Source organism: Pimephales promelas, chromosome 11 (genome assembly GCF_988280905.1).
Source record: "Pimephales promelas chromosome 11, fPimPro1.hap1.1, whole genome shotgun sequence".
Classification (NCBI taxonomy): Eukaryota; Metazoa; Chordata; class Actinopteri; order Cypriniformes; family Leuciscidae; genus Pimephales; species Pimephales promelas.
Window position 1 is genome coordinate 25733153 of NC_142779.1, and position 12556 is coordinate 25745708.

Consider the following 12556-nt stretch of genomic DNA (forward strand, 5'->3'; position numbering starts at 1 on the left):
AGTCTAAGCTTAAGAGTAAGAACAAGAGCAATCAGGTAAGAGAGCTAAGAAATTAGGAGACATAAGAGTTAAGAGCCTAAGAGCACAATGATTCCGTGGCGAGAGTTTTTCAAGGGTGTTTTGGGACCCCCCTAACCCTCGGATGGCCAATGAGCGTCACACAACTGAAGGAGCGCGCGCCCACTTGATTAACATATCACGTTGTTAATCTTGGTTCTTAAGACAAAGGAAAAGTTCTGCTAACTTTGAAAACAAACTTATACATAATGGTATACATTTCACAATATCGATATACAGTTTAAAAGACAGATCATGCTATGAGGATTACAAAGACATCAGACACATTGGACTATTTTGACAGCATTATTGAATTACATGTTTAAAGCATTGTATTACAGTTATCTAAACTTCTTTGACACGCGTGAGTCCATTCGAAGCTGAAATAGTGAATTACAGTTCTTTTACATGTATTTCGGCATACTAGATAATTTTGGTAACTCTTTTACAAGCTTTCAGAGATGTCCGTGTTTGTGTGCGTGCAGGAATGTTCAGCGTGCGGACGCGTTGATGTGTGTGTGTGTTGCATGTAGGTGTGGGTCAGCGGGTCGCAAGTATATTGCGATAGAACAAACGAAGTCTGGTTAGCCTCCAGAGTTCCCTCGCTTTTGGAGGTGTCAAAGGATCAAAGAGGAGAGAGAGTTAATCTGATCGCGGTCAGATTAACTGTCGTTACGGGCGGGGGATGTTGCCCCGTGATGTTTCCGTGTTCGTCCTAAATCACACTTAGTCAGGTAACCCCAGACACTCGGGCGCCTGACTGCAGTAAAAGTCAAAGTTGAATTAAAACACATATGCGTAGGAATGTGTTAAAAGGGTCTCTGCCAACCACGCTCTGAGTAATTGCATGCAAACTGGTTAATGATGTCCGACCCAGAATCTCTACATTCCCCCCTGATTGGAAGATGACGTCCCTGCGGAGACGTCCTCTGCCGATCACGCATGGGAGGATGGAAGGTGAATCATGAAGTTGTTAGCAGGGGATCATCAGGGCTGGGGGCTTAACTCAATGAGGTCGCTGGCAACTTCCAGCGCAGGAGCTTCTCTTCGAGGGTTTCGGCGGAAGCCTCCGGATACAGCTTTGGTGAGCTTGACGGTAGATGATCGCACCTCATTGAGTCTCCTGTATAGGATGAAGGCCAAGCCCAATGTTAAGAGGTGGCTGACTACCATGGAGATGCACAGCGCCGTGTCGGCTGCGCTCCAGGCTCGGATAACAGGTGAGGTAGTCAAAGGAGGTTGTCGAGACAAAGCTTGCAGAGCAGAGTCAAGAGGAGCAATGTCAATTAACTGTGACCCCCCTGTCTCAATTCCCAGTTCCAGTTCTGGACCCAGGGTGAAGTTGTGGTCCTTGAAGAAGGAGGGGATTTCCAGTTCGGATTCATATTCACTGCTCGGGAGATGATACAATGCCAGATCATCGACGTGGAGGATGGCACCTTTAGGTACTTGAATCCACATGCTCTGGTTGAGCAGGCTGACCCGAGTGGCAGTGTCATGTTGGTCATAGGTGAGAGTAGCAGTGAGAACCGGAGTGTTTACGAGCCAGCGGTCACCGATGATTTCTGCTCGTGTCTCGCCGACTTGCATGCGAGGTCTGGCCTCAGCAGGGCACCGGTTGTCACTGGACATGGGTTGCAATCCACAGATTCCATCAGTGTTGTCTCTGAGGAAGGGTTTGCTTGGGCAGAGATAATGAATGTCTTTGGTCAAGGTGCACATGTGCAGGTTTGGAGCCAGGTACAGTTGCGGATCGCTGTCATGGTACGCTACCACATCGGGGGTGCGAACCTTGATGTGCGTGTTACCTTTCCAAAACCCCACATTGACAATGTCCTTAAGTCTGTAGATTCGGCTTGACTCTATGATGGGCAGGTTCAAGAGGAATCCCACTTCCCTCTGCTCGGGGTCGACGTAGAGTGGTATGGCGCTGCCCAGAGAGTAGGCCAGGTGGACTTGGAGCGGGTCGGCTGGCGTGGTGATGGCGGAAGCCAGCACATTTTGGACCAGGCTCAAAGGTATGAGATAGGGAGGAATGCGGCCCATAGCTAGGCTGTCGATGGAGGAGCTCACCTCCCGCAGCATGTCTGTCATGAGGGCGGTGACAAGCTGCGTTTGGGCAAAGTCAGTTTGAAAGTCATTGAACAGCTGCTTCATGGAGTTCACAGTCTGGTTCAGGAGGACGCTGTGGGTGTTGAGAATTACCACAGTTCCTCTTAAAGTCTTTCCGATGGTCTGCAGGGAAGCGCTCTGCGTGGTGAGCTGTTCTCTTAACTGTGGGATCTCTGTTTGAATCTCGGCCACGTGTCGTCTTACAGTAGCTAGGTTGACTGCGTTGACGCTGGACATACCAATGTTAAACAGGGTTCCCACGGCAGCTGCGGCTCCGAGCAGGGCTCCCAGGAAACGTTTGGGGCGGCGATTGTGTCCGCTTAATTCGGCTTGGGTGACGGTCATCTTTTCAAGTTGGTTCAGCATGTGCCGGATGTCAGCATCGGCGTGGGAGAGGGAGTCTTCGGTCCAGCGGGCACCAGCCCAGCTGTACTGGATTACAGTGCGGGGGTAGTGTGCTCTGTAGACATTTCGGGGATCTAGTCGGACGTACACTTTCTGGGTGTGGGTCTGACAGTTGGTGATCAAGAGACCTGGTTGCTCCCTCAGCACGATGCCTGACGCCGGGCCTGGTGAGATGACGTCGGGTGGTGGTTGCCCTCTGATCGCTTGAAGGCACAGGATGGTAAACCACAGTAGCATCCTAGTAGCAGTAACAGAGGAGAGGGGTGAAAGAGAGGGGGAGAGAGAGAGAGGCAGTGTGTCAGCGGGAGTTGTCCATGGTTTTGCAGGACAGTCTTCCGCTCCTAGGATGAGAAACAAGTTAGTTTGCATTGGCCCCTCCCCGCCTCTCCCTGCCAGCAGCCGAATGTCTCTTAATTTGGTTGCGGTGGACCCATTTGAGCACAGGGTCTTTCTGTCCCCGGCTTAGTTGGATGCGGTACGCTACTGGTGAAAGTTTGTCAACAATTTCGTGAGGTCCTGTCCAGCGTGGCAGGAATTTCTTTGACAGCCGGTTGGAGGCTGTGTGTTGTGGCTGTGCGAAGCTATAGTACCAGACCCTGTCACCCACAGCCAGTTCCTGGTGTGACGCTTTCCGGTCGTAGTACGCTTTCTGACCCTCTGCGCTCTTTTGAAGCTGTTGCTGAGCGAAGGCAAAGGTTGATTTCAGATGCCGGTGCAGCTCTTCGAGGTACTGGTGAGTGGTGCAGGCGGTGACGAGACTTGAGTCCCCTGGCTGGTACAACAGGTGCAGGGGCAGTGTCATCTGCCGTCCAGTCATTAGTTCGAAGGGAGACACTTGGGTTGAGTCTTGCGGAGTAGCTCTGAGGGCCATTAGCACCAGCGGGAGTTTCATGTCCCAGTCTTTCTGGTTGGCGGCCACATACTTTTTCAGCATACTGACCACAGTCCGATTTGACCGTTCAACTTGGCCTGATGAACTGGGCTGGTGGCTAATGTGCAGTTGAACCTGGACACCCAAGAGTTTCCATATCTGCTGCATTATCTCAGCTGTGAAGTGAGTACCTCTGTCTGAGTTGACACTCATTGGCAATCCGAACCTTGAGAATATGTGGTTCATCAGGAGGTATGCCGTGGTCTGGGCGGTGTCGTTGGGTGCTGGGAGGCACTCTACCCATTTTGTGAACTGGCACACGACTGTGAGAAAGTATTTGTTGCCTCTTGTTGATCGGGGTAGAGGTCCTACCCAGTCGATTTGCAGGTCTGACCACGGGAATGTGACTTTCCTGCGTTGCAGCGGAGCTCTGTGGTGTGGATTTGCAGGTTGAAACTGGCAGCAAATCAGACATTCTTTGATGTACTCCGCCACGTGTTTTTGCATGCATGGCCAATATGCCACTTGTTTCAGTGTCTTATAAGTGGCTCTGACGCCGTGATGTCCGGCACATGGTGCGTCGTGGGCAAACCTCAGCATCACCCCCCTTAAGGACTGTGGAACGACAAGCCGAGGCATTGTGGTGTCATCAGGCTTATACCACAAGATGTTGTCCGTTACACGCAGCATGTGCTTGATGTCGTGCAGGCGCTTCAGACAAGGGTCGGCCGCGAGGTCGGCCAACGTGAGTGGGTGGTTGGTGGGGTCTGAGAGGTGGTGCAGAAAAGTCTTTAATGCGGTGTCAGAGTTTTGCATGTCCGCTATGTCGTTGTTTGAGATCTGCGGAGTCAGGGTGAGAGGTTGTGAGGTGGGCAGTGTGGCAGGGAAAGTTCGTTTGCTGCGGGTTAGCACTGCCACCTCGAAGGTTTGTGGTTGGGCAGGAGGTGCCCATGGAGTACCGTGCAGTGCGCCCGCCTTGGCGAGGCCATCGGTACGGTCGTTCAGGTCCTTGTCGAGGCCTGGTTGTTTGGAGTGACCTTTCACCTTTTTCCAGTAGACAATCATGTCGTGTTGTCTAGTTAGGTTATCACATGCTTGAAACAAATTTTGGTGTGTGACAGGCTTGCCGTTTGAGGTCTTAAAGCCATTTTGTTTCCAGCTTGGAAGGTGGCATGTGAAACTTAGTCTGGCATAGTTCGAGTCTGTGCAAATCAGGAGTTCTCTGATGTTGTGGGCCGAGGCTATTTGCAGAGTTATGAGAATGGCTGCCACTTCAGCATATTGTGATGACTGGGGTCCTAGCTTGAAGTGTTGCGGTGGGCAAGGCAGATCATTTACCCATAACACACCAGCACCTGCTTGACGAGCGCCCTCTTGGTTGTAGGAGCATCCGTCGACGTAGGCTGTTGGCATACCTTGGCACGCATTTTCCTCAAAGTACCTGTGACAGGTCTGTTGTTGTGGTTCTTCCACATGGGTTGTTGCAGGTGGGACATTATCGGAGCAGTTTTGGCAGGCCGCCAGGCCGTTGCCCAGGGCTGACTTGTGGTTTTGTGCATATCTTGCTTCAACATTGCGACCCTGGAGGGCCATTAACCACGTGGCGATGCGGGAGTTTGTGACCACACCATCACGGATGCGTTGGCTGTTGAGGAACATGACAGGCTGATGACAAGTCTCTACGATAACTTTCTGAGCTCCAATGTAGTTGGAGAATCTTTGTATAGCCCACACGGTGCAAAGCAACGCCTTTTCACAGTCTGAGAATTTAGTCTCTGGTGGAAGAAGTGTCTTGCTGGCATACGCAACTACCCTTTTGTCTTGGTCATGTCGTTGGTACAGACCAGCGCTGAGACAGTGTTGGGAGAATCCAGCTTCCAAGTAGAATTCTCTGTGTGGGTCAGGGTAGGCCAGGCATGGAGCTGTACACAGGTGACGTTTCAACTCTTTCATGGCATTGTCCTGGACGGTTGTCCAGACAAACGGGCAGTCTTTTTTCAGCAGGGCAGTTAAAGGCTTTGCAATGTCTGAATAGTCCTCTATGAACTGCCGTGAGTAATTGCACACCCCCAGGAAACTTCGAAGTTCAGAGACGTTGGTGGGGGGTTTGATGTTTTGAACAGCTTGTATGCGACTTGTCTGTGGTTCGATGCCTTGTGACCCGATCAGTAGTCCCACGTAGTTAACCTTGGTTCGACACCATTGTCCTTTGTGGAGGGCGATCTTGGCACCTGCAGTTGTTAACTGGTTCAAAACATAGTCTATTTCTTTCAGGTGATCGGCTACTGTGGTACTTTTCATCAGCACGTCGTCCACATAGATGAGATTTCCTCTCATTCTCGCATCGGGGCATGCTTTGTTCAGGAAGATGTTGAACTCAGCAGGTGAGTTAGCATAGCCGAATGGACACCTGGTGAAAGTGAATTGTCTGTTGCCAAAAGTGAAAGCAAGCTTGTGCTGGTCGTCTGGATGTACTGGGATGGTCCAGAATCCAGAGGCCACGTCGAGCGTAGAGAAGATGGTGGCTCCTCTGATCTGGGGTATTTCTTGCTCCAGCTGGGTCATGGGCCATCGTGACAGAGGCACCTGTTGGTTCAGTTTCCTGTAGTCGATCGTTGGTCGCCACTTGCCATTCGGTTTGATTACCGGCCAGATGGGAGCAGAATAGGTGCTGTTGCATGGACGAATTATACCTTTCTCAAGCATGGAGTCAATAATCTCTTGCACCGGTTCGTGTGACGCCAGTGGGATTTTGTATTGTCTCATATAGGTAGGGGGAGCTTGAGGGTGCGTTGGAATGCGCACGGTGTGAAGGTGGGTGAGACCACAGTCTAAAGAGTCTTTGGCAAATGACGCTTTGAATTTGTAAAGGACTTGTCTGAGTCTTTGTCGATCTGCATCGTCCTGGATAGCATCAGCGTCGGATAGGATTTGTTGCACTTGAGATTCAAATCCTGGATAGGGCTCTTCAGTAAGTGAGTCACCCGTTGAGTTGACGAGCGTAGGAGCAGAGGTTCCATCCGTCTCGCAGGCAGGCTGTTTGGAGACTGTGTAGACAGCGAGGTGTCGGTCGTCCGTCAGCTCCGTTCTGCATACTTGATCTCTGTCCATTGGCATGACTGAGGCAATGGAGATGATCTTGAAGGGGGCTGTGCGCAGTGTGTCGCCTGTGTACCCGTCGGGCATCATGGCGATCGGGAGGGGCCCGATAAATGGTAAAGTCAATTCAAAGTCAGGGAAATCATGGCTCACTAGCCATCCCAGCCGATAGGCTTTTGGGATTGTGATGTCCACTGCGATGCAATTGTTGAACAGGATGTAGACCGCACGCGATGACACTTCAGTGAGGGGCGTGGCTTCCAGTGTTAGTCCAAGTTCAATGCACTCAGGTGACTGTTGAAAGAAACCCAATGTGTGGTTTAGGGTTTGACCACGTCGAATGTTGAGTCGAACAGCGACCCCTTTGGTGTAAGCAGGTACTACAGTGTCCTGTTCACTGATCAAGGTGCAGACCTCTGGGATGGTCTGGCCTGACATGAGGTTGTCAGTGTGTGTGGGAACAACAGCTGGTTGTAAAGTCAATGGGGCCCACAATACCTCGTTGATAATGTCCACATGTGCTTGGAGGCGAATCAGGACGTCTGCTCCAATGTAAACGTTGTGAGGCGGGTCCGGCAGGACCAGGAAGTAATGAGTGAGGCACCTGTTATTCCAGTTCAAGTTCAAAGCACAGATACCTTTTGCAGTCACCATGTTTGATGGACATGAGTTCAAAGGGAAGCGTGTGCGCTTGCTTGCAGAAGGAAGATCAGGTGTGACTTTAATTAGTTCAGTGAAAAGTGACAGGCTAATGGCAGAGTTGTCTGCCCATAGCGCGAGCACAATGTCTGTTGTGGGTATACCATTCAGCTGCAGGTCAGTGTTGACCTTGGGGCAGAAGGGCTCAGAGTCTTTGGGGAGTTGGAAAGTGCAGAGGGGTGAACTTGAATCTCGCTCCAGTGTTGAGTCTGTGTCTCGGTGGCTGTCGGCGAAAGTTCCCGTGACCTTGGTGACCTGACAGTCTGGCTCAGTTGATCTGGGTGGCTGACAGGGGAGAGGTTCTCGCACTTGAGCCCAAATTTTCAGTTGTTTGAAGTCCATTAAGGGCTCAAAGCGATCTAAAAGATCTTTGCCGACAAGGAGAGGATATGTGTCCATAGGTGAAATGTACACAGGATGGATGAGACTCATGGGACCGATGGTCAGATGGATGGGAGCTATCTGTTCAAGCCGGATGTTAGTTTGGCTGTAAGACTGCACATTCAACCCACAGTTCTGAGAATTTAAAGTTCTGTTTTGCTTGTTAGCTTCAAATCTGAGTCTTTCAAAGAGTTCAGCTGAAATCAGAGTGAGGTCCGATCCCGTGTCGACCAGGGCTTCAAGCTTCACTTTATTTTCCAGCGTGATGGAGAGATACAGCTTGCGTGCTAGTCCTTTTTCGATCAGGTTCCCCAGGAGTTTTGGCGATGGGGTTTGTGTGGTGATCGATAAACAGTTAGGGTCAGTGTCTCGTGATTCGCTGTGGAGACACACAACCAAAACAGCACTTTCAGGTATCTCAGAGGTTTGTTCGCTGGTGTGAGGGGTTGCGTTGTCCACTTCGGGATGTGTGGTGGGCAACAGCAAGGAGTGTGTATCGCTGTCACTCGGTGTTGTGACAGCTGGTTCAGCGGTCTGTGTCAGGAGAGCAGTGTTCGGGGAGCTTAATTCAATAGGAGGGCTGTCAGACAGGCTTTTAGTCCTCACCCATAGTCACGAAGAATCTGGCCTATCCTCTTTGTCAGTTTTCTTGTGAAGAAGCTCTTTCAGAACTTTCAGGATCTCTGCGCTCTCTGACGTAGACTTACTGTTTGTCTTTGTGGCAGGCTCGGATTTGGACTTGGACTTGCTTGGGGCCTGCCGTGGAGTTTTCTGTTGCCGCTGCTCTGGGCTAGGCGTTCTTGCTGCTGGAGCTCGGCTGGTTCTTGACTGTTGGCTGGCTTCCCGGGTGGCTCCACCCCTTTGGTTGTGGGGAGGCCGTGGGTTGCCAAAGGACTCAGGGCGTCGGCTTTGCTGCTTGGGGCGTGCACCCTCACGGTTGCGTTGCCCTCTGCTGGCCTGAAACGTTCTGGAGTCGTTGTTAAACAGTCTGTTAGTGTGTTGCTGTTGGGCGCCCTCTAGTGCCAGCTCTGAGTGGTGATCAGTGATGGGGCAGATAGAGGGAGTTCTAACAGTCTTTTCAGAAACCATTTTCTGTTTGATAAAAGCTTTGTGGGCCAAATCTCGCAGTTGTTGGGTTGTCATGGTTTGAGGGCATGCCAGGACCCCTAAGTGATGGCTCACAGTGGGATGCAGATTTCGGAGGAACAAAGTTCGGAAGTTAAAGTCCTCTTCCATTCCGGGCTCGTTCCGTGCACCGAAGTAGGCTTGCCTGAGGCGAGCATAATAGGCCTGCGGAGTTTCCAGTCGTCCCTGCTTGAGGTTCATCGCGGTGATTAGTCCTTGATCAGTTTCTGGATCAGAGAATTCCCGGATGAAAGCTTGTCGCAGTTGCTGGTAATCCGTTTTGACAGCGTCTGGTTGACGATCCAGGAAGCTGCGTACGTCCCGACTGGACGTAATTCTGACCAGATACAACCTGTCCCACGGGGTGACATGGGGAACAGTGTTCAAATGAAAGTCAATGTCCTTCAGGTAGGCATGAACATCGTGGCCTCCTGCAGGGTTTGGTGTGAAGGTAGGGATGTTTCTTGCCAACTTGTCAAGTTCTTTGAAGCCCATGCCGTGGCGAGTGTCAGGGACTGACGGTGAGGCCCCCCCTTTTCCAGAGGGCGGGGACCCTGGCAGGCTGTCCGCAGATGTCTGAGACGGTGGACGTCCGTCCTCCATCACAGTTCTGGAGTCTTGACTGAAGTGTGCGGGTCGACTGGTCAGGGAAAACTTTGTAGTGTGCGTTTCCCTGACTCGGTCACTCTGCAGTTTATAGGAGTGTTTTAGTTCTTGGTGGACGGCGTCAAGCTCGTCTTTATAGAGATCTAGTTGTTGGGAAAGTTTATCAATTTCAGCTTGGGCTGTTTTCAAGTGTTTTTCACAGGCCTTAGCTTTAGCGTCTCTGTCTTTCAATTCAGCCTTGGCTCTGGTAAGGAGAGAGTCACCACGTTCCAGTTTTTCGGTGAGCGTCTCTCTGGCTTTCCTTTCGTTTAAGTCCTTTTGGTCGGTGTCCAGACGGAGGTGTTCCAGGGCCTCTTGAAGTCTTTGCACTTCATTTTGCAGGTCTGGGTACTTTTCCTCCTCGTCGCGTAGTAGCTGGTCTAGACGACTCTGGGTTTCTGCTTGGTCGCGCCGGGCCTCCTCCGCTTGGAGCCGTAGAGTTGCCGTCTCCTGTTCCAGGTCGGTGGCAGTTCTCTCGTGAAGGCGGGCTTGTGCGACCAGCGTATGGGCCAGCTTTCCCACGATTCGGGCCCATTCTTTGTGGCTGTAGCTCTGCGTCGGGTCCTGCCTCATCAGCGTGTCCAGTTCGGCGTCCAGCTGTTCCTGGCTCCGGGGCTCAGCGTCGCTGTCCTCCTTGGGCAGGAACGCGGCGGTCATGGCGGTCAGCCATGTCTCAAGGCTGTCCCAATGGGCGGCCGGGTGGGGAGACTGGGACATACTGGCTTACTGTAGGCGAGAGGAGCACAACACACACAAAGACCAAATGCAAGTTTGTTCACAATTTAGGCGCTATCCCTTTGGTACGGACGATGCCGTTTACGGGAATTTTGGCTAACTGATGGAGACAGTTAGACGGTGAGAGAGACAAATTGTTTATGTCAGCGCAGGGCCTAAATAAAGATTTGACAGGGCCGGAGCCAGTGGGTCACTGCTGCCACTGACGGCTCGGCTGTCAGTCTGTTATTTAGCTTTCCTGGGGTGTCTCTGTAGGCTGTGTCTCTGGGTGACCTGAAAGGCACAGTTCACACAGAACAGAGAGCAGAAGAAAAACAGCAAGGTAAGAGAAAACTTAAATGGGGTTAGGCACTGGGACTAACGGGTCTGTGGATACAGAGAATGATTACAGTTGAGAAAGTGTTACGGGGACTAAGAAGGCTTGTGCCGGCTATGTGTGTTTTCTGAGGCACGAATGGGTAGCACTTAGACGACAAGGGAGAATATCTAATATTCTTGTGGCCTATGCTAAGTGAATGATCTGTATTTCTTTACCTTAATTCAGCTTGCCTGGGGTGACCCGAAATCACTCCTGAATGGAACCAATGGTGAGGAAAATTCCCCCGTCGCTCCAGACACTCAACTGAGGTGTCCGCGGGCCCTTCCTGTACATCTACCACGGTGCGCCCGCTCAAACAACTTCGACTTTTAACACGACCTGGCAATTCCGAGGATGTCACCTGCTTACGACACTGCAAAAAGGGTGTACTCACAGAACCCCCTTCTCAGGGTGGCCCCTTTTTAGGCCCCGGTTTGCGAGAACGTTCCGAAATTGCCTTGTGTCGCAGCGTGAGTGACCCCTCTTTGTGGAATTTACCAGATTGCTGATGTCTTGTTGCGTGCCGCACCAATGGACAGAGACAGGAGGGTCCGAGACTCACCCACAGCTAGCGCTGGTTACGCCGGTAGGAAAAATCCGTCCACTGGAGACCAACCAGGGATGAAGATCAGATCACCACACACAAGAGAATGTTTCCTGTAAAATACTGAAATGTGGCAGAAAAAGGGGCTCTAAAATTAATTAAAGTTGACCTTGTTTAAACCAAATTGAGTATTTGTGAGGTATAAAATACAAAATCTTACTACCTAGGGGCAGAGAAGAAAACACAAAAAGGGAAGTATGACAATCAGAATACCCTAGAGGGAGAGAGAGAGTCAGAGAGTGGGGCAGGAGACACAGGAGTACACAGGCGCAGTGGCGGGTTTGGGCCACCAGAGGGCGTGTTCTCTGTGGTCAGCCTGGTAGAAAAGACACACTTAATTGAAATTGCAATTCAAAGGTTTTAAATTAAATTCAAATAAGCGTGTGCAGAGATGTTACGTAATCCCTAAGGCAATGTGATAGGGTATCACAGGCTGAAGGGAAGAAAAGAAACAAAAAAAAATCAAATAAATGAAAGTAAAAATTAATTAAATTTTTTTTCAAAAAAAAATTAATTAATCAAAAAAAATTATTAAAGAAAATTAATAAGTGTTATCAATTCACACAACTAATAACAGTTATTGATCTATTGAAAACAAATCAACAAAAGTTATCAATTTCTTGAGACGAATTAACAAACCAATCAATTTATCAGAAAGGAGAAAAGTAAATTATTAATAAGACTTATTGATCTACCCGAGGGAGAAGTCAATAACCTTATTTGGAGGGAAACGAAAATTAAGTGGAAATGCCCATAACACAATCCATGAGATTAAATGAGAATTTAATTCAGGTGCATCTTCTTACGTTTTCTCAAAACCAAATCTGAATGAGATTATGAAAATTAACGGATGGATATCACTCTCGATGCCAATCAGCTTGTTGTAAATTGACACAGAATGAGTCCAACTGAAAATAGACTGAAATCTCAAACAGAACGAGGAGAGGCGAGCGTCGCTGCGATCGCTTCAATTATGAGAGTTAACAATGACTGGGAAGGGAAATTCAGGAAAACAAGACCTATTCAACAAATGTCCACGCGATGGCACTATTTTGCTCACGTCGATGAAAAGGGTCTGGTGGTAATTTGAAACTCTGAGGCGCTAGGCTGCGCTCTAGCGTTGAGGAGTAGAATTACAATCAGAACCACTTCATTGTCCCTTCTGGGGCGCGCAAAATTTGAATGCATGCAATAAAATCCAGGCGGATTATTCTCGTGCTATTTTCATGGGTGCGTGAGGCAGAAATTATTTTACTGCGCTTACACGTACACTTATCACAGGAATTTACGTCTGTGGCTTACTCCAAACACATTAATCATTTAGCACTTAATGATTGATATGTTCTGCTTTAACATCTGGTTAGCTAAATCAAAAGTTAAAACTTGGAGTGTTTCGTTAACTAAACGAATTTAAATCAGGCCTCTAGGAAGATTAAAGGAACATCGCTTTAAATTTCCTCTTTCG

The 12556-nt window shown here is 49.8% G+C and overlaps 1 protein-coding gene across 1 annotated transcript; it reads right to left on the minus strand.

Annotated features, from left to right (window-relative positions):
* Nucleotides 1–1044: 1044 nt before the first annotated feature.
* Nucleotides 1045–10051, minus strand: LOC148977195 (uncharacterized). The gene is made up of 3 exons (XM_089117414.1): nt 8322–10051; nt 2935–8225; nt 1045–2777 (listed from the first exon to the last, which is right to left on the minus strand). The coding sequence occupies exons 1-3, from the start codon at nt 10049–10051 to the stop codon at nt 1045–1047; spliced, it is 8754 nt and encodes a 2917-aa protein (XP_088973540.1).
* Nucleotides 10052–12556: the final 2505 nt, after the last annotated feature.